The sequence below is a fragment of the Malaclemys terrapin genome, chromosome 5, assembly GCF_027887155.1.
Source record: "Malaclemys terrapin pileata isolate rMalTer1 chromosome 5, rMalTer1.hap1, whole genome shotgun sequence".
NCBI classification, from domain to species: Eukaryota; Metazoa; Chordata; order Testudines; family Emydidae; genus Malaclemys; species Malaclemys terrapin.
Window position 1 is genome coordinate 85317391 of NC_071509.1, and position 22662 is coordinate 85340052.

The 22662-nt window shown below is 44.3% G+C and overlaps 1 protein-coding gene across 6 annotated transcripts in view; it reads right to left on the minus strand.

The window, feature by feature from the left end:
- Positions 1-22662, minus strand: part of DCLK2 (doublecortin like kinase 2) — a 144006-nt gene that overhangs the window by 41071 nt on the left and 80273 nt on the right. For all 6 annotated transcript variants that reach the window (XR_008445203.1, XR_008445204.1, XR_008445202.1 and 3 more), the window contains 2 exons: positions 12607-12679; positions 9928-10036 (listed from right to left, as the gene is read on the minus strand). Coding sequence is in view for 3 of the 6 variants with exons in the window: in XM_054030853.1 (XP_053886828.1) it covers positions 9928-10036; positions 12607-12679 (182 nt within the window). In the remaining 3 variants the exon portion in view is untranslated. The remainder of the gene's footprint in view (positions 1-9927; positions 10037-12606; positions 12680-22662) is intronic.

Consider the following 22662-nt stretch of genomic DNA (forward strand, 5'->3'; position numbering starts at 1 on the left):
CATCAGTGGCTATGAAATTCTATAGGATTTTAGAACTACCTGACAGAATTCTACAGGATGGTTCTGCAAAACCTAGAGTAACTGAGAGGATCATTTTCTAGTATATGTGAGAGGACTTTTCCTCCCATAAGGTAGGAGCTTACTCTAGCTTTTACACTTGGTCACCCACATCCAGATCTAAACATGTTCTCCAAAGGAAATAGAAAAAAGCAACAAGAACTGTTTTGGTGTCTATAAAGAAAACATTACTTCCCATTGTTGCAAATGACTTTCAGTTAACATGTTAAAAATAGCAAGGGAAATGCAATGAGCTCATTCCTATTAATTATTATTATTATTTGTATTGCAATTGCACCTGGAAGCCCCAGGCAAGATCCGACCCAATGTAAGGGATGCTATACAAATTCTGCTTTGTAACAAGCTTTTGTAGCTCAATAAGAAATACCAGGTATGTTTTATTAAGTTCATACTTAACTATAGCCAACAAAAAAAAATTGTTTCAGATATAGCTAATAAAGACTAATATCTCACAAAAGGAATTACATTTCATACATTAAACCTGTTCCCGACTAAACACAGCAGTATATTAAGAGCACCTTTGAGTGCAGCTTTGTCTGCTAGGTTGTCATAGTTACAACCTGATTCAGTGTAGCACATAAGAAGAAATTCCATCTGAACAGCATTTGAGATTTAAATACTATCTTCTTATATTCACTATACAGCCATGAAAAACTGCATTATGGGCACTGCATGTAATTCAGAATTGCAATCTATGTATGATGATACATTAAGTAAATTATCCAAAAGCCTGATGATAAACACACTGCAAAATCCAGTTAAGATATGTGCAAAATTTTCAGTTTGTGTCATATAACAGGGAGTAGATCCTTGTAAACATCCACAAAGCTAGCTCATTATCCTTCTTCAAATCCCTCCTTAAAATTGTCCTCTGTCATGATACCTGAAATAACCTTGACAACGGCTAGCCCACTGGTGTGCTCATACCACTGCTTATCATGCTGACCATATTGTTTCCTTGCAGTGCATGCTCTGTATCCATCTGTTGTCTGAGACTGTAAGTTCTTTGGGGGCAAGGACTGTTTTGTTTTGTCTGTACAGCACCTCTTACAGTGGGGTCCTGGTCCATGACTCAGGCTTCTAGGTGCTATGTAGTACAAATAATAAAACAGCAAACAGATGAGTGTTTATAACAAGCATTTCCTTTCCCACTAGTATTATAGATTGGATATTTTTGAACAGCAGATGATTTCAATGATATTTCTGATTACTAGACTGAAGATACTAGATGTGAAAATGGAGTTTTAAAAAAAAAAATACCCACTTTTTTTGTATAACAGTTTATTTCTAGCTATTTCCTTTATAACTAGAGGGCTCTTTCTTTTATCTAAACCTTGCTTTCTAAAGAATTCAGGTAAAATTATCAAAGTGTCTACGTCACTTAGGAGCTTATGTCCCATTTTCAAAAGCACCTAAGTCACTTAGGAGCCCAAGTCCAAGTGACTTGCACCAGGATGTAGGTGATTCTGAAAATGGAATTTAGACACTTGCAAAAAATATTATCAGGCATCTTTATCCTGAGATCTCAAAACATTTTTCAAGTACTGTTGAATCTATGTGCAGCCACTGAAATGTCACATTCAGGGTACATCAAGTACAGCAATTTTGTGCCTTCACACCATAAAAGAGTGTCCAGTTATTATGACCTAAGCCTTTCATGGGTAGTTTCCTGCCAAGTGAGCTGGATGGAAATCTAGTCATTAGAAGACTGGCTATGTCATTTTATAAATTTTAAAAGTTCTTTGGATTGTGTGTTTGCCTCAAGCTTTCTAAGCAGAACCACACAGATTTCCCCATTGAGCTAGAAAAGCTTATTAAAAACCTAGGCTTTTGCAAAAATTGTTCTTCGAGTGTTCAAGAATTGAGATGTTAATGTTGAGAGAGAGCATTAAGCCTAAACCCTAATGTGCTTCAATGTGTGACAAAAAGCTCCTTTAAAGTAGTAACTATACACACTGGGGTCAAATTTAGCTATCTGGCTTGGTTTAGGAAGTAATTCCATCAGAAGTCCTCTAATTCTTATTCTTTAACGCATAAGCCTGGATATTTGTACGACAGATTTCCCTGATGAGTAAAAGCAGAAGACAAAAAGTTAGTTACTTAATACTATGCATTAAAACTAAGCATGAAATTGTCATTCAGGGGAATCACCCCATCACATGACAGAGAAGAAATCCACAGTGGCAAAAGTGTGCTTTTGCTCTGACTTTTTGCTTCATTTGTTATTAGTCTCTGCCAGTTTTTGGTTTTATTTTTGTTGCCTGAGGGGTTTTTGCATTTGTAGAGAAAGTTTTGAGCAGAGAAAAGCCTTGAGACTCCAAATGGATTTACATTTAAAAGCTTTTTGGAAAGTGGAGAAAGCTAACTGGGAAGAGTGTGGAGGATTTGCAAGTAGTCACTGCCTATTTTGGGGGCTAGATCAGGTTGAAAAGGTCCTAAGGGTTTTGGAGTACTAAGCTGCCAGTACTTGTTTGGTTAATGGAGAGGAATTAACAGGATATAGCAACAAGAAACAAGACTCCTGGGAAACCATAATAGTGGCAGCAGAGTTATGAGTCATTTTTTAAGATCAACACACTTAAATCCACGAAGAGGAGAATGCAGGTAATAGTTCAGCAGTGGTAGCCATCATGTTCTGACATTTTCCTACATGAGTCAGACTCAGACTTAGCCAGCAGAAGTATCTTCGAAAGCTCTCTCATTAGCTGATAAGACTACGAAGAGACATTTCACTTCATAATGAAGACTCAGTTGCTCCATGAGCGTCTGAATATAAAGCCTTCCATGAATTCTTAAAAAGAAACCTGCAAATAGTGGTTAAACAATGAAAATTGTTTCTGTGAGCCCCAAGGCTCTCACAGGCATTTGCTGGAACAAAAATCATTGCTATGAACAAAGCTGGAGACTTCAAAATAATACTAATCAAAGAAACCCACATAATTGTTTTATCAGTGGCCAGTGTCAGATAGTTCTAAGAAATATCATTAGCAATTGAAAGAGTGTCCCCTCCACTAGCAATCGTGCATGGATGGATACACACACACTTTTTACACGTGACAAACTTGCTAAATAGTTCTTGCTTACCTAATTTCTTCTAATGTTTTGAATGATATTCTCTCTCATGTTCATAAACTAAAGCTTAGAAATTTTCTTCTAATACATTATATATAGCATAAACATATTTATGTGATTAGTAGACAGACTATTACAGTATATGGATAACTAACAATCTCAGGGCTATATCAGTTTTTTTTTTTTTTATTTGAATTGTTTTCACTCTCCATTTTCTCTCTCCACAAACTTTCTTTGCTGTAGACATTATAAAAGACAGTTACTTTTTTCCGTAACTGTGTTCTTTGAGATGGGTTGCTCATGTCCATTCAACTAAGGTGTGCGTGCTCAACACATGCACTGGGGCCAGAAGTTTTTCCCTCAGCAGTATCCATAAGGGACCAGTTCTGGCACCCCCTGGAGTGGCACGCGTATGCTGCGACATATAGGGCACTGCCGGCCCCTTCCACCCAGAAACTCTGACAGTGGGGAAAGGAGGGCGGGTTGTGGAATGGACATAAGCAACACATCTTGAAGAACACCAGTTACAGAAAAAGGTAATGGCCTTTTCTTCAAGTGATTGCTCATGTCCATTCAACTTAGGTGGCTCCCAGCAGTACTCCTGGAGGTGGGTAAGGAGTTCACAGACATGTAAATTGCAATACAGCTCTGCCAAACCTAGCATTGTCCCTGGCCTGTTGCGTGAAGGCATAGTAGGCTGTGAACGTGCATACTGAGGACCACGTCGTGGCTTTACAGAGATCCTGGATCGGAACTTGTGTCAGGAAGGCCGCCGAGGATGCCTGTGCTCTAGTTGAGTGGGCTCTGACGATCGGCAGTGGAGGGACTCCCGTTAACTTGCAGCAGATCCGAATGCAAGGTGTGACCCAGTTAAAAATCTTTTTCGTGGACACTGGGAGGCCCTTCATCCTATCAGCTGTAGAGATGAAATGCAGAGTCAATCTACAGAAAGGTTTTGTCCAATCTAGGTAGAAAGCCAGGGCCCTTCTTACGTCCAAAGTATGAAGGTGCCTCTCTTCATTAGTCTCATGGGGCTTAGGACAGAAGACTGGAAGAAAGATGTCCTGGCTCATGTGGAAAGCATACATCACCTTGGGAAGGAAGGCCGGGTGGGGCCGGAGCTTGTCCTTATAGAAGACCACGTACAGTAGTTCTGAAGTCAGGGCTCGCAGCTCGGAGACTCGCCTTGCTGACGTCACTGCCACCAGGAAAGCTACCTTCCATGATACATAGGACAGGGAGCATAAGGCCAAAGGCTCAAAGGGCGGACCCGTGAGTCTGGACAGAACCAAGTTGAGATCCCACTGAGGGGTCAGGAACCGAACTTAAGGAAAGAGCCTCTTGAGGCATCTAAGGAACCTGACAGTCACGTCATGGGAGAACACTGTCTGCCCCTGGATTGGCAGATGAAAGGCCGAAATAGCCACCAGTTGCACCCCAATAGAGGAGTGCACCAGGCCCTGGCTCTTAAATGAAGCAGATAGTCTAAGATCGACTACACTGAAGAATGCAAAGGGGAGATGCCCTGTGCGGCCACCCAGCAGGAATACCTCGTCCACTTTGCCAAGTAGGTCTGCCTAGTCGAGGGCTTTCTACTCTGGAGGAGGACCTTCTGGACCCCTTCCGAATAGGCCCATTCATCTGGGTTCAGCCACACAACATCCATGCTGTGAGATGGAGGGACGCAAGTTTGAGGTGCAAGAGTCAGCCGTGATCCTGTGACAGCAGGTCTGGTCGGTTCAGCAGGGGCCAGGGAGGGATTGCAGACAAGCTTGATAGTGTCCCGAACCAACACTGGCGAGGCCACGCCGGGCTGAGCATGATAACTTGAGCCTTGTCTCTCTTGATTTTCGCTAGGACTTTGCTGATGAGCAGAATTGGAGGGAATACATACATCAGGCTTCCTGCCCATGGCAGGAGGAAGGCATCGGAGAGGGAGCCCTTGCCCAGACCCCGTCTGAAGCAAAACCTGTGGCACCTCCTGGTTCTGCCTGGTGGCGAATAAATCCACTTGGGGAGTTCCTCACCTCAGGAAGATCATGCCGGCTACCTCTGGGTGGAGCACCCACTCATGGTGAGAGGAGAAGTCCCTGCTTAGCTGATCTGCTAGCGTGTTCCTGGCACCCGGAGGGTGACACGCTTCTAGATGGATTCCATGGTTGATGCAGAAGTCCCAGAGATGAGTGCCTCCTGGCAAAGGGCCGAGGATCATGCTCTGCCTTGTCTGTTGATGTAGAACTTCGAGGCTGTGCTGTCCGTGAGGACTCTGACCACTCTGCCCGACAGGTGAGGTAGGAAGCCCACACATGCTCTGCACACCGCCCTGAGCTCTTTGATGTTTATGTGTAGCATCGACTCCTCTGGGGACCACATACGTTGGGTCTGGAGGGCGTTGAGGTGCATCCCCCATCTGAGGTCCGAGGCATTCGAAACCAACTCGACTGAGTGAGGAGTGCTGACAAAGGGAACTCTTTCCAGGACTTTCCCAAGGTCGGTCCACCATCGCAGCAAGATAAGTACCGTCACGGGGATGGTGATAACCTTTTCCAGGTGGTCCCTGGACTGGGAGTAGACAGTCGCTAGCCATTGCTACAGGGGTCACATCCTGAGTCTGGCGTGGCGCATCACATACGTACATGCTACTGTGTGACCTAGTATGCGTAGGCAAACCCTGGCCATGGTCAGGGGAAATGCGGGGACTTCCACAATGAGGTCTGTTAGTGCCCTGCACCTCTCCAGCAGCAGGAACACCCTGACGCAGGTTGAGTCGAGCACCGCTCTGATGAATTCTATCCTCTGTACTGGAACTAACGTGGATTTTTTTGTCGTTAGGTGTCGGCACGTGCCTAGCAGCACTGCGATGTCCCCTTGGACCTGGAGTTGCCCTTGACGAGCCAGTCGTTGAGGTACAGATAGATCCTGGATACCCCGACATCTGAGGTAAGCCACCATCACAGACGTGCACTTAGCCAAATGGGAGGACTGTGAACTGATAGTGGTCAGGACCTACTGTTAACCAGAGGAAACGTCTGTGTCCCTCGAAGATGGCAATGTGGAAGTATGCATCTTTCAGATCGAGGGCGGCATACCAGTCTCCCGGATCTAAGGAGGGGATGATGGAAGCCAGGGATACCATGCGGAACTTCAGTTTCGCTAAGTAGTGGTTCAAGCTCCGCAGGTCTAGTATGGGCCGCAGACATCCCTTGGCTTTGAGGATTAAAGAAGTACTGAGAATAGAACCCCTTGTTCCCACAGTGGCAAATAAGCACCCTGACTTTCACAATAAGCCGATACGGCTAATCCCTTTCAAAACAAGGCCAAAAGCAGCCAATCCCCAAGAACCCCAAAACTCTATGTGACTAGATCCTCTCACAGCATGCAGTCTGGGACTGCGGTAGTTCTGCTGTGCACAGTGACTGTCTCCCCCACCCTTGCCTCTGCTTGCCCGGAGCCGATTACAAAAAAGGCAAAAACTAGCCAACAAGCAACCCACAAGCCAATTATGTCAAAAACAAACCTAATTTCTGCAGTTTTTCCACAGGTTTGGCATATCTACTTGTTCTTGTACTCCACAGGAACTACCTCCACCGTGCCCAGCTGTAGTTGACCCTCTACCTTCTGTATGAGAAGAGTCTTATGAGAGGGGTGCCTGAAGAGGAATGGGGAGGGAGGGTGGGTAGAAAGTAACTGAAGACAGTAATCCTGCGCCACCATATTGAGGACCCATCGGTCTGATGTTATAGACACCCACGCAGGGAGGAAGGAAGAAAGGTGGTTGGCAAACAGAGGGGAGGAAGGATCTGGGGAACAGTCCGGTAGGTCGCCCTCTGGCATACCCTCAAAACAAGCGCTAGCCTGTCTGCTTACAGCGTGTTGAGCCCGTCTGAGATGTAGATGGGGGTTGGTGGCCAGGGTGCTTCTTGTAGCCCCTGGATCTTTTGTGGGGAGGCTCCTGGCGAGGGTGGTTCCCCTAGCTCTGAGGCTGCTGCAGCTTAAACCGCTTGCAGGCAGGGCCGGGGGGACGTACAGGCCCAGTGTTTTCAGGCTTGTGAGGGAATCTTTCAGACCACGAAGCTTAATGTCCATCTGTTCTGCGAACAGGGCATGCCCATCGAAAGGGAGGTCTTACATTGACTGCTGAGCCTCTGAGGAAAGACCAGAGAGGAGCAGCCACCTACGCAACAAGATGGCCGATACCCTGGTACAGGCAGCGGTGTGCGCCGTGTCCAGTGCCACCTGGAGAGCTGCTCTGGCTGCAGTTGAGCCCTCATCCAGGATCGCTTGGAACGCCTTCCTACAAGCCTCAGAAAGGGCGCTCTTGAGCTTGGTTATGGCATGTCACATATTAAAATCATAGAGGCCTAGTAAGGCCTGATGGTTGGCCACCCGCAACTATAGACTGGAGGACGAATAAACTTTACGCCCAAACAAGTCCAGTCTCCTTGAGTCTTTATTCTTAGGAGTAGCCCCCGTCTGACCCTGTCTCTCCCTATGGTTGACCACCTCTACCACTAGGGAATTGGGAGCTGGGTGGGTATAAAGATACTCGTGGCAGAGAACATTAAGGAGGGAATCTGTGAGTTCCTCTAACTCCTCCACCTGGAGGCCCAAGTTGGCAGCAACCCTCTTTAACAGCTCCTGATGCGCTTTAGGATCATCCTGGGGCACTGTTGGAGGGAGCCCCACTATGGCCTTGTCTGGTGATGAGGAGGAGGAAGCTGGTTCCAAGGGGTCCTCCACAACCATAGGCGGTCCAGCGGCTTGCTCGCCCACTTCCTCCTGTGCCTGTGGGGTGCCTGCAGTCGAGGCCTCTTGGGCTGGAGTGGGGGAGGTAGCTAGTCTCTCTGAAGCTCTGGACACTGAGCAGGTGGCCTGAGGGGGCTGAGTGAACCCCCATGGGTTCTATGGGTACCACTGTGCTGGCCACAGAGTCTGAGGCCACAGGCCTAGCTGCAATGCAGCCGACGTAGTCTGCACCCTAGGTGCCGGAGCCTGTCCCGCTGCTATGGAACCTTGCTCCAAACCTGAGCCAGAGTTGCTTCTCTGCAACCAAGACGAGGTTGATTGGTGCCTCTGTCCCGATCGGTACCAGTTGCCCCCCTGGAGTTGGATCTGGCTGACCTTGCTGAGTGCCCTTTTTAGGGCCTCAGTGACCAACAGCACTTGGCAGATCCGCGATGGCCCTGGGCCAGCAATCTATGCCTCACGTTTAATGAGCGGTACTGGAACGTGGAGCAGGATCGGAAACTAGAGTGGGCTTGGCATCATGAAGAAGTAGCTGCACGTGGAGACGCCACCCTGGGGGATTGGCACTGTCGGCCCCTCGACCTGTCCCTGGAGCAGCACTGGTGCCACGGAGATTCCGGGCACCGACGCCAAAACTCCTGCTGGGCGGCGCATGCCTCCAAAGGTCTGCGCCCAGTCACCATGAGCTGCGCCTCGAGCCTCTCTGCCCTTATCTGAGGTCCGGAGACTGGAATGGACTGCAAAACTTCTGCCCATCACGGTCAGAAGTGTGTTGGCTGTGAGAGGGGGACCGTAGGTGGAACATCCCCCGCAACAGAGAGCAGTGCCAGAAAGGTGGAGACTGTGGTGGTCCCAATGCCGGCTTACCCTGGCACCGGGAGGGACATAATGTCTTGCGCCGCTTTGAGGGCCTCTGGTGTGGATGGCGCCCGGAGCTGACGAGGACCTCCACCGCTATCCAGCGGGGAGCAGGCTGGGCTACACCGCTCGACCTGAGCTGTGGCCCAGAATCCCCAAGGGTGTGAAGAGGCACCAGAGACAGGGCCTTGGTCCACCCCAGACTCGTCCTTTCCCTTGAGGGAAGCTGGAGACCTTCCTTGCCCCATCATCCTGGGCTTCTTGGCTGGAGCCAAGGAAGGAGACCAGTGCCAGCTCGTAGATGGTACCAGCGGGACACTGTGCACCAAGGTCATAGTGCTCGGTGCTGAATCGGAGCGCTGCTCCAGCATCGGGGTAAGGGCAGACTCCATCAGAAGCGCCTTCAAATGAATGTCATGCTCCTTCTTTGTCCTGGGCTTGAAGGACTTGCAGATTTTGCACTTATCACTAATGTGACCTTCACCCAAGCACTATAAACAACTATTATGTGGATTGCTAATGGGCAGGGGCCTTTTACAGCGATCGCAGGGTTTAAAGCCTGGGGACCGGGGCATACCCCTCCTAAGGCGAAGTCCCTTTAGGGACCTACTAAATCTCTAACTTAACAAATAGGTTGAACTAAACTAGAGGGAAACTATACACAGTAATATCTGCAAGAGGCAAATGAGTTCAAACGAATGAAAAGCAACAGTTCTAGTTGAAGTAGCATGAGTTCCATGCACCGTCACTGGTGGCAAGAAGGAACAGAGTGGAGGGGACTGGTGGTGCCCTATATGCCGCAGCATACGCGCACCACTCCAGGGGGCGCCAGAGCCGGTCCCCTATGTATACTGCTGAGGGAAAAACTTCCGGCACTGGTATATGTCGTGAGCACATACACCTAAATTGAATGGACATGAGCAATCACTCGAAGAAGAATAAGCCATATTTATTTCTCATTTTTGCATGATCATGACTTTTTATGATTTTTTTTGGTTTGGTCATACATACTATTGATAGACATACATTTATACTATGTATACCTGTGTGTATATTTTCTACATATTGTATATACACACACCGTCTCAGACATACACACCGGATTCTGTTTAATTAAATCAACAGAATAAAAGAAATAGGACTGAAAAATAGCTAAACAACTTCCTTGCTTACCGTTCTACGCACTCCTTTACTACAGCAAAATTGCCATCACCAATCACCTTTCCCACTCTGTATTTCTCAAGAATAGTGGATGACCCTGAGCACTTGTTTCCATTCACACCTGCACAAAAAGCAAGGACAATAATGTAAGGTGGAGAGAGACATCAGCAATATGGCATATCCCCACAGAGTTCAAGAGTATAGTGTAGATATTCCTAGATACAAAATAGGAATGTAAAAATAAACTATGTTCAGTACAATTTGTCCCTTTGTTTTTATTTCAAAACAGCAAAAAGAACTGGTAAAGCTTAATCAGAGCTGTGTGACCTTCTTGTCCTTGTTAACATATAGGGAAAACATTAATATATTATTAATCTATGTTGACAAATCCCAAATGTGACAGAAATTCTAGTTAAATATTTAACTCCAGCTAGGTCTTGACACATTTAGCTTTTTATTAAGAGGGCCTTCTTTTTAAAATTTATTTTTCATTGGCGTTTTCCTTGAGCACAAAAAAAGGAAAAAAGGAATGGAATTACAAATTCACGAAAAACAGTAAAAATTTGGTAATGAAAAAAGACAGTTATTTATGCATTTAACTAATGAGGAAAATTTCAGATCACTAATGAAACATATTTTATGTTGTTTGAGGCCCTTCTTATAGCATAAAAATGTAACAACTCTTGACTCCTTCTTGCTTAGCACAGACTGCAGCTATCATACAAGTCTCTTGGCTAAACCACCTATGCAAGACTTTCTCTAAGGTGCAACAACATATCCAACCAAATATTGAAGACTGCAATTACACTTTGCTTGTGTATTACAATTAAACCAAAAACATTCAAGAGACATTACATTTTACTGACAATATTGCCTATAGATCTCATAGTCTTTGATTTGTTTCATTAAAGAGCTAGTCAGGTCCCATTTGTCTAGAAAATTTGGCACTGAACTTCTATGTACCAAATTTCTTGTCATAGTGCCAAACTACAGATAAATTTTATAACTGCTAACGTTACTTTTTTTTATAACATTGTGTCTTTCCTTAAAACCAGTTAATTCTATAGTATCATAGTGTCATCCCATTTTAAAGACTTAATCGCTTTATTAAAGGGGGACAAGAACTAGTTTTAGATCATAGCAACACTTCTATCTACACTGGAAACAGACGTCAAGTAAAGTAGGGACAAAAAAGATCATGGCCTTAAAACCTGTTCTTTATTAAGTTTCTTGTCTTGCTCTCCCACCCTGACTACCACCACTCTTTCACACACATTAAGAGACATCAATTTGCAAGTATTTTTGTAGGAACAAGATCACGAATGCTTTACTAGCCTCCCTATTCTCAAAAGATTGTTTATTTTGTAATGAAAAACAAAAAGATTAACAAAGTTCCCACAATGGTCACAGAGATTTATCCATAAGATGATCTCCTACAGAACTGAAAAGGTAAGTTTAGAATAGGAGGCCTGGCTGGTCTGATGGCTCCACTTGCAGCAAAATGGGCTACCATGAGGAAGACAACAGTTCCAGTCCAACTGCAAACATCTTACTTTTGCGGGGTCACCATAGACACAATGTTCATAATTTCCATGAATGGGCTGACTGAATCACTCTAAAGTGCCCATTGGGATTTGACTGAAGAGCAGGTTTTTTTTTATTCATTTTGCATCCTACAGCTTTTTCCAGAATGACTTGGTGAAGCTGCAGCTGGGGATAATGTTGCTTGGGAGCAAGGAGATGATTATAAATATGGACTAGTATAATGCTATAAAGATGGACTGGGTGAAAAACCTTGAATGCTGGCAGGCTGAATACCTCAGGTCAGATCTTTACAAACAAAGAAATCTTCTTGTAATGGAGGCCTCAGTCCTGAAGCCAATACATAAAGAAAAATTTTAGACCAGAGCTGGCGCTTGTAACATATTAAATCAAGTTATAAGAGGAGTGTATTAATGAAGATATTGCTATGGCATGCATGTGATGAGTTGTTGAGGTTAAGCATTCAGGATGAAACTCTCTCTGCATCCAGGCAGTCGTTAATGGGATTGTGTGGATTAAGCATGTTCTGGACAGTGAAACATTTTCCGAAATTCCTGTGTGTTGGTTGCATAACAGCATAAAAGAAGGGTAAATGGCCAGGCCATATTGCAAGACCATGTGACCTAGCTTTGGGTTAGAGGGTTTCCCAGGTGTAAATTCCAGGGAGCTGAGCCAATGTTTTGAGCAGTGAGATTCCAGGGGAATTCAGAAGAGAAAGAGGCTCAAGACAGCTCTCTCTTTGTAAGAGGACAGTGGTGGCTTCAGCTCACGGTTCTGAAAGAGGGATTTATGCATTTTGTGACATTTTGTTAAAGGAAACAAGGTGTAGGTACATTCTGTGATAATAGCCTGACATTGATTTGTCTTCCAATGGGAAACTGACCTGTAAGGTCTAAAAATCTGCTACCATTTGGTAAAAGGGAAATATTATTTAGAATCTAATTCATCTCTCTCACAGTACAGACTTGATATAGCAAGTGCAGTGACAGTTTATCCAACATTAAGTACTTAGTAAGGTATGCCCAGGATCTAAGATTAAAATCTGATGGATTGCTAGCAGTTGTCTAGTATCACTGAGCTAACAAAGTCACTTAAAGGTGAACAAAGATTTTGTGAAGGTTAGTAGCAAACAGTGGTTTAAGTGCTTACCTTCAGGACTTATGCAATGGAATAGTTCAGGCACACCATTCACATTGGAAGAAGAGCCACAGTGTGGAGGAATCTATGGAAATATGCATAAATCCATTATTTCTGATAATAACATTACTAAAATGAGTAATAAGAAAATGAGTTATCTTTCCCCAATTTAATTTTTATACATATTAATTTTTTATACTTATTCAACATTGTTACCTTGCACTAGGGCTGTCCATAATGACTGGGATCCCAGTCCTGAGGCCCTGTTTATGAGAGGAGTCACACCACTGATTTCACTGGGATTTATCACAGCAAATGTCATTCTCTCTACTTTCTTGAAGTGATACTTGGGCTTTATGGGGTCAGTGTGGGGAAAGGAAATTCCATCCTCCCCCAAACCAAGGGACCAGTAAGGACTACAAAAAAATTTACATCTAAGCCATATTCAAAACCTGTAGTAGCCAAGAGTCATTACTACACACAGTTCAGAGGCCAATACACGACGAGTCAGTGGTCTCAGTCCATAACCTTAAAATCCACCATCACAACTGGTACTGTTTGTAGTTTCATTAATAGAACTTCCCTCTCACCCTGATTCATAGTCTCTTTAGATTAGCACTGTGGCATGCTGGGAGGGTGGTGTAGGGAGGCTTGCATTGCCACCACTAATTTCTATGTCTAAAAGGAGAACTTCAATATCTAGGGCTAGCAGTCTGGCACCTCTACAAGCACTAAAATTAGCTTTAAATTTAGTGTGGGCAAGGCCGTCCCTACCCATACACAAAGTACGCAGCTGCGTAGGGCACCAGAAAATTTGGGGCACCAAATTTCCTGGTGCCCTGCACAGCTACGTGCTGCTCCAGCCCCTGCCTCGCCTCTTCCCACCCCTGCTCCGCCCCAGCCCTGCCGCTTCCCCAAAGCCCCCACCCCAGCCCTGCCCCCACTCCCCCGAGGACTGCAGCAAGGCTGGGTCTGCACTCACCAGCGGCGGGAAGTGCAGCAACCCGGCCCCAGCCATGTCGCCAGTGAGTGCAGGGGGGTGGTTCCTCCCTGCCCCCCAAGCCAGCCTGCCCTCCCCCCATGGGGTGGAGGGGGCTGCATAGGGCCCCAGAATAGCTAGGGTCAGCCCTAAGTGGGTGTTTTTTTTTTAATACTGTTACTGAAGTGAATGCTTAGAACTAAGAGAAACTGAAGTCAAATAACTGTTCTACATCACAGCTGTACAATGCAGATTTTAATAACTATTATATATAAAAATAAAGAGACAGAGTAAACATTTTTTTAAGGAGAAATTCAGACAAGATGACATTTCCCACAGTAATTCCATTTTACAGGTACTACATGTTAACAGGATCTTCACAACTAATTAAGAAAAGTTCTTTCCTCACATCACACATAGTGATATATAAAGCAGTGCAGTGTTATTGTAAAAGGAGGCAGGGACTTGTGCAATTGAAAGCAATCAAACAGTGAAATGATTTATGTACCAGTATGTTAAGTTTTACAAGGCTTCCCATTTCAGTTCAAAACATATGGGTGCTCTATTAAATTAATAGGTATTTAAAAGCACCTTCCTTCCTCCTTTACAAGACACTTCTACCTGTTCCCTGTGGCCCTTTTCCTTGCTTATTTCATGGGTTAATACAGTTCTCACCATTCACCACAAAAGAATTAAAATGCTTCTCTCCCTTAAGCTCAATATCTGCTGAAACAAGGCTTTGCACAGCACCCGGGAATGCAAGTGCAGCATTTTCAATTTCAGCTAACATTGTCTCGTTACATTGCTGAATATTTTAAGTCATTAACACTACTGTCAGTGAAGTAACTGAACTGGCAGAAAGATATTGTTAAAGTCTCACATAATGCTAATGAGTGCTCAAGTTTCCAGTGGCATCTAAAGTGACAAAACAGCTAAAGGTACAGTAACTAGATATGGTGCAACTTAATTTTATGAAGCTGCAGAAACAATGCTGCTTATCAGATAGTGTCAGCAGCAACTGGATAGTTACCACTTCCTATTGACAACTTTTAAACAGCAGAAGTTAATTCATAACGAAAGCAGCATTATCTAGTTGCTATAAAGGAGTTAGGAACTGAATCCAAGTGTCCTGTTTATGACATTAACAGAAGATTGTAATTCAGTCAGTGACTTAACGACTCAGTGCCACGGCTTCTCCAAACGTAAAACGGGGATAATAATGTTGATCCACCTTTGTACAACTGCAAAGTCTGAGTCATCAGCAAAAATATCTACTCTCTCTTTTGGTTATGATTTTAAAATGTCATTGAATAAGTGATAATAGGTGAAGATAGTGCATCATCCAATCCACATTTCTAGACAGCTTCATCCTTGTGAGAGGCAGGATAGTGAAATGTACTAGAATCTTACTCTCTAGTGAGCTGCGATAGAAAGATGCAGGCAAAAATAGCGGAAAAGCAAGAGGAAGGATGGTGGTGTGTGTGATTAAGGCACTAGACTAGGACTCAGGGTTTTAGCCCCAGCTCTGCCACACTTAATGCATGACTTTGGGCAAGTCATAACCTCTTTAGGCCTAATCCAACACCCACTGAAATCAATGGGAGTTAATCGGCTATGGATCAGATCCTCTGTGCCTTAATTCCTCAGCAGTAAAATTGGGGTAATAATCCTTGCAGTGTTCTGGTGAGGTAGGGAAATAATTCCTCAATGCCTGTGAGGGGGTCAGACACTAAACTGATGAGGAAGGAAAGGGACATATAAGCACTACACTATGTCCTGAGAATCCCCCTGTGGGCTTTGTATAGCCCAGTAGACCTACGGATAGGAGTGTTTGTAACGCTCCCACAGTGCTTTATGCTCCTCCAAGCTGCAGGAAGCAGATGATGAGCTGTATCTCTTCAAATAACTGTACAAAAACTCTGGATTAATATACACAGGATTCCCCTCCACCTCCATTCTCCAGCCTGGAAAGGTAGATAAATATTCATATTTATCAAAAGTTAGGGGACAGATCATAATCTGGTATAAACTAACAAAGCTGCATGAAAGTCAATGGAGCTACGACAACTGACACCAACTGAGGGTCTCTCTCAAAATGCTTATCCAAGCTCTCTGTATTTATGGTAGGCTTCATGATGCACATGGCGCTCCCTCCCCATAAAATCTTTCTGCCTCAATCATAGGCACCGACTCCGTGGGTGCTCTGGGGCTGGAGCACCCATGGAAAAAAAAATAGTGGATGCTCAGCGCCCATCAGCAGCCCTGTGGATCAGTTCCTTCCCCTTCCTCCTAGTACCTGCCACCCGGTGACCCCCACCAATCAGCTCCTTCCCCTCCCTCCCAGTGCCTCCCACCCGCCGTGATCAGCTGTTCAGCGGTGTGCAGGAGGCACTGGGGGTATGGGAAGGAGCAGAGGAGAGCAGTAAGAGGCAGGGAAGGGTCAGAACAGGGTGGGAAAGAGGTGGGACGGGGGCAGGAAGAGGCTGGACAGGGGTGAGGGCTTCAGGGTGGAGTGGGGGCAGGGCATGGGGCAGAGCAGGGGTTGGGCCTGGGGCTCCTGCCTGCTCACCCTTATGGGAATGGGATCTTTCAGTGACACATCCCCTCCTTTATACCATAGTATGCCATAGTCTATGTGCATATACTTACAAAGCAGAACAACTACATTTATGTTTTAGGATGACCAGCATTTGCAATATCTCTTGAATTTCTTTTTATCCAACAAAATGATAGAACAGCAGGCAGTCTTGTTAAAGAGATTATTTTCTAAAAACTGCCAAATATTAGAAAGTTATTTTTCTATTCTGTGAAGAGCTAAGGGACAATTCCAGCAGCCAGCTACCCCAATTAAGTTGGCAGGCACAGCTCCATAAGCACTCCCTGCACCACAATGCACATGGAAATTTTGGAGGTGAAATGGGGGAAGAGTCAGGGCACTGGACTTGCAAACAGACTCACCCGTCTACCAGCCATTCCCTATGTAATAAAGGAAAAAACAGGCACAGAAACTCAGACTATATTAGTTAATACAGTGAATATACTATCATTTTGCAGCCTGGAAATGGGAAGAAATCCTCATCTACTCCAGCCCACACAAACTCCCCACTTCCTGTTCCTTACACAGCACAATCACATGGACCATGCTCTGAGGAGAAGGATTTAGCCCAGAGGACTCTATTCTGCTCTCCAATTTCTGCAACACCTGTCAAAGAATTCATACTGAAAGGCAGAATTTGTCCCTACTTTCTAGGGTGACCATGCAGTAGTTTAATCTTGTGCTGCTAACTAAAAGAGTAGAAATATCTTGTCTCTTAAAAATTGTGAATACATCCATCACTTTAGAATCTAGGCTCCATTCCTGTATCTAGCGATGACTTCTGCTATTAGTTAAAAGTACCGTACATTAGTGTGATGCTGTATGATTGAGATATGACCATTTATATAATTGATATTGCCATTTAAACAATTGCAACACATTTTGTGCAAACTATATCCTGTAAGGTGTTAATGGCAAAGTTATGATATCCTAAATATGATTATCCTGTTTATATGCATGAATCATTTTTCTATCTTAAGTTATAAATATTGGCTATGCGCTGGCTAGGGTTGCCAACGTTCTACTTGCACAAAACCGAACAGCCTTGCCCCACACCCTTCTCCGCCCCTCCTCCAAGGCCCCGCCCATGTCCTGCCCCTTCTCACTCCATTCCCCCCCTCTGTCGCTTGCTCTCCCCACTTTCACTCACTCACTCATTTTCACCAGGCTGGCTCAGGGGAGGGGGTGAGGGCTCCAGGGTGGGGCCAGAAATGAGGAGTGCAGGAGGGTGCTCCAGGCTGAGGCCGTGGGTTGGCATGTGAGAGGGGGTGAGGACTCCGGCTGGGGGTAAGAGCTCTGGCATGGGGCCAGGGATGAAGGGGTTGGGGTGCAGGAGGGGCTCCGGGCTGGGGGTGAGTGGAGCCAAGGGGACTATGGGAGGGGACTCTGGGCTGAGGCAGGGGGTTGGGGTGTGGGAGGAGGTACGGGCTCTGGGCTGAGGGTGTGGGTTCGGGGTGGGGCCAGAAATAACAGGTTCAGTGTGCAGGAGAGGGCTCTGGGCTGGGGGGCTCCAGAGTGCAGAAGGGGGCTCCAGGCTGAGGGTTGGAGTGTGGGGGGTTGTGAGGGCTCTGACTGGGGATGCAGGTTCTGGGGTGGGGCTGGAGATGAGGGGTTTGGGGTGCAGGAGGGTGCTCTAGGCTGGTACTGAGGGGTTCGTAGGTCGGGATGGGGTTCAGGGCTGGAGCAGGGGTTGGGGCCAGGAGGAGATCAGGGGCGCAGGCTCCGGGCAGCGCTTACCTCAAGCAGCTCTTGGAAACAGTGGCATGTCCCCCATCCAGCTCCTACACAGAGGCGTGGCCAGGTGGCTCTGTGCACTGCCCTGTTAGCAGGTGCCGCCCCCGCAGCTCCCGGCACTTGGGGCAGGAGCAGCATACAGAGTCCCCTTGCTGCCCCTACACATAGGAGCCGGAGGGGGGACATGCTGGCTGCTTCCTGGGAGCCTGCAAGCCCTGCTGCGCGATGCCACCAACAGGACAGTCAACGGCCCAGCCAGCGGCGCTGACAGGAGCTGCAAGGGTCCCTTTTTGACCGGGTGGTCCAGTCGAAAACCAGACACATGGTCACCCTAGTGCTGGCATCCTACATATGTGCTATATTCCTGAGTAACACCCACAACGTAAAATCATTGTGAATGGACTATTTAATTGATGGCCCATTAAATACCACAGTAAGCCACAGAAGAAGCTCGTCCCCGCCTGGTGAGCCTTCCTGTGAATGCTTTAGCCAGAATATGGGTAATGGCATGTGACTTGCTCATGTGACCCTGCACTCCATCTTGTGCCTGTACTTTTCAACACACTGAGCCAGGGACTTTGTTTGAGACAGTAAAAATTCCATCCACATGGGAGAAGAGCCAACATCTCCATTTTGCCTCTTCAATGCTCTAATCTCTGGACTATGGATTTACACTAGAGGAACATAGTGACTATGGACTGAGGACTTTCCAATCTTCTGGAAGACACCAGAGACTTTACAAGCCAGCAGTCTGTAACATCACTGCTACAAACCTGATACAAGAACTTTGTAATGATTGTATGTATATGAATTCTTCGACCATTTTAACTCTCTCCTCTTTCTTTTTTCTTATAAATAAACCTTTAGATATTTGATATTAAAGGACTGGCAACAGTGATTGAGTAAGATGTGAGTTATATATTGACCTGATCTTTTGAGATTAGAAGAACCCTTTGATTGATTAAATTAGTTCTCAATAACTACTCATCATAAAGTCCAGTGGCTGGGTGGTGAAGCAAGGGCTGGAATGCCTAAGGAAACAGCATTTTTGACTTGCTGTTAACCAGTGTAGTAAGATAGAAGTTTAGAATAACCACCAGATTAGGGGTGAGTCTGCCTTATTTCTCAGCAGTTTGTCCTGAATCTGGTATTCTCAGCTATGTCCCACTGAGGCACACAGTGGCAGTTAGCACTTTTTTTTTTGGCGCAGTTTAATAATCTTCACCTCTGCCTTCCCTCAAGTCGCATCCTCAATTCATGTTTTCACGTAACATCCAGAGCAAAATCAACACTAAACCAAAGTAACACAGCATTCAGTGACACACAGAAGACGCTTTACAACACATACACAATTTACAAAACTAGTCAATATAGTGTTACAAAGCCTCACTTACACTGCCAAAAAACAAACAAAAAATACAAAAGCTGTTCTAAAAATCAAACCTGTCCAACTAACGTTTTAGCTTCCTCGGGCAGAAATGTGCAAAACCAAAACCTCTGTGGAATAGTATTAATTTTCCACCGCTTCACAAACATCCAACATGCTGTTCTGTATATGGCATTATTTTATAGTGGTTGTTTGACAAAGCTGGAGAAGTTGGGTGACATTCTGATATATGGCCTTGCAACAAGGACACTCACAGTAGATCTGCCTGTGAATTTAAAGCATGTATTTTGGTGCTCAGTGTGACAAGATGCAATGAACACATTAATTTAGCCTAAGGGGTATGGCATGACTAACCATTCTCGTCATCAACCCAATTCCCAGTCATTCCATTAATATCAAGAGAGACCTTCATGCCACAGAAACTAGTACTGGGTACAAAGCATGGGAAACCTCATTTTAAAACTAACTTAAAGGAACTAATTTATTTTCTAATACAGCAGCTTCCCAAAAACCGGTCTGTTTTGGTCACATCAGGAAGCTTATCACCTGAAATTTTAAATTAACTGAAGACTCAAAACAATTAAGCTTATAAAAGTAAAATATTATTTATTGGAGAGAGATGGGACCCACAGCATACAGTGCTATTTCTGCACCACTAAGGTTTCTTTAAGTTCATCCCTAAGGAAATCACCTTGTACAGAAAGTATTTAGTAAGCCATTATACTATATAATTACATTATGACTACATCTGCGGTTGAGTTAATACTGACAGTTATAGTCTGTGGCAAATTAATGCTAGTGAAATTATTTGATTACATTCTACATATTATATTACATTGAATGGTTCTACTGTGTAAGTCCATAAGAAGTGACTCTAGGAATTTAAAATAACCATTTGCAGTAGCCAGGAGACAAGTGAGTCATGTGGAATTGGATGTGGTTTGCATCTTTATAGTTTATAATTTGTATTACAATGTCATCATAAATCTGCTAACAGTATTTCATAGGAAATACTGTACAAAGAAGAACATTTAATTTAACATTTAAATGTAAGAAATCCTTTCCCCTTCCCTGGCAGCAGCTATGCCATAAAAATTATGGTGAAATGGTGAATGTTTCCAAAAGACCTAAGAGGAACCCTTTGATTCCCACAAGCTGATATTGTTTTGAGGTTGACTACACAGGTCTTGATATTCTCCAATCTGATTCTTAATGAGTTTAAATATTTATATTATTTCTATAAAGGAAAGGAAGCATCTTTGTGAAGACAAGCTCAGGGCTTTTCCAAAGACGCAAGTGTTCCCCATACACCTTCAAACAGTCAACTGCATGACTACCACAGCAATACAAGGACAGAACACGACGGGAGTGATGAAAAAAGTCAGTGGTATTTCATAAAGCTATTTTAAATCTGGCCAAGGACCATTGAGATAACCCAAAATAAGGCTTACAGAATTACAAGAGGGCCAGACAGCTGCAATAAAATTACCTACTCCCCTAGCCCGCCCCCAACTTTTTCCATATCTAGTTATGAGTAATTATCTAATTCTGGATATAGGTCTCTTATGCAGTCAGTCACTCCAACAAGACAATATGTGGAATAAGATCAACAGATACCTGCTGATGAGACAAAAAAATCCAAACTCTTTCTTTTCTCTCCCCCCGCCCTCACCCAAAAAACATAAAACCAAGCTTAGATTTTCTTGGAAGAGGCTATGAGAAAAGTACTGCAATTCTGTATCAGTGAGACATGTATATAACAACTTTTCTTTAAGGTGTTGCTTGAAGATGACATGTAAATTGGATGCTGTCTTAAATAGAAATGAGAGATAAGGTCTTAACTATGCAGCTGAGAATCTGGAGGGTTATTCATATTCTACATGAAGAGACTAGAAAACGGCTGGAATGCACCTCCAGGTTGGGCAACAAGGCGTTCTCCATGAAGAGCCCTCATCTCTAGAATTTGTTCCCTCCAGGGATGAGTCAGTCTGAATTCAGCAGCTTTTAGGCGAAGATGTATCTGTACAACCTAGATTTTTAATGTCTGTGAGGGTTGCCCACCTAACAGTCAACGGAAAGCATGGTCTAGTTGGTGGCCAACTATTTGTATTTGACTATTTTAACTTTTGGAATATATAGTGTGATAGGTATGAAATAGAATATTGAAATAGATAATACATAGCATGGCACTTTAGAAGGCTCATTTGCTAAAGGCTATGAGGGAGTTTCTGAGTATTACAAGAATGTCTTCATTGCTACAGAAGGTGACAAGATAACCACCATGAGTGAACATATGCATATGGAAGCGCGGTACTAAGAAGGGGCAGTGAAATAGCCACCATAGTGTTATTTTAGGTTTTCCCACTTTAAAAAAAATAATAAAGCCTATTGCACACTTAAGCTCTAATCCATTTTGATTCATGGGACAAAACTGACAAAAGACTGAGGCTCTAAGCCAGGACAGTCCCAGGACAAAATCCTCACTGTCACTGACATATTGCTTTATATTTGCTTGCTCATTGCCGTTCTTGTCCCTGAACCCCATGCTACAGTGAGAGACTCCATTATTTTTGTTTGGTCTTCTGCTTGATTTCAAGTTCTCTTCATTAACTCAATGGGAGAGAGCCTGATATAAATGGGACCCAGCAGTCCCACATTTGGCTGGTGCACTATATATTAAATTCTTCACTTTCCACTGTAATATCAAGTACTTGGCTGGGCTGCATTAGAAATGTTGAAGAACTACGCTGACATTACTGCCATGCAGCTCAAAACCTCTTCAGTAAGAGTGTTCAGAATTCCAAGCCCATCTATGATAGCTGTAAATGGGCTTTACACTAAGTATCATGCTCATGTTTCACTTTCTAGCAGAGACAGTCTAAATCTTCCTATTACATAAACAGTAAAGATATTTAAATATAAATATCTGAAGGCAGTATCTAAAGGATTCCTCTTACAAGCTCTATTATTTTTATTTCACTAGAATAAAATGATCAACTTTGTGGAAATATATATATTTTTAAAATTGAACATGCTAACATGATTAAAGGGACATTTTAATTTTTTTAATCCCACAAGAATATAGGCTCTGATCCAGCAAATCACTTAAGTGCATTCTTAACTTTAAGCATGAGACTAGTCCCACTGATGTTAATGAGTTAAGCATGCACGTAAGAGATTTGCTGAATCAGGGCCATAATCAGGCCCTTTGACCGTAGTCATTTGGTCTCAACACATTGAAAAACACACACACACAGTGCTATTTAGTTGATTAATTGGGTTTCCAAAACTATGCCTCAAAGTTAAAGCCTGTTTATTTACAGAAATTTACAAAGCAATGCTGGGTTTTATGGAACCTAATTTCAGAAGAGA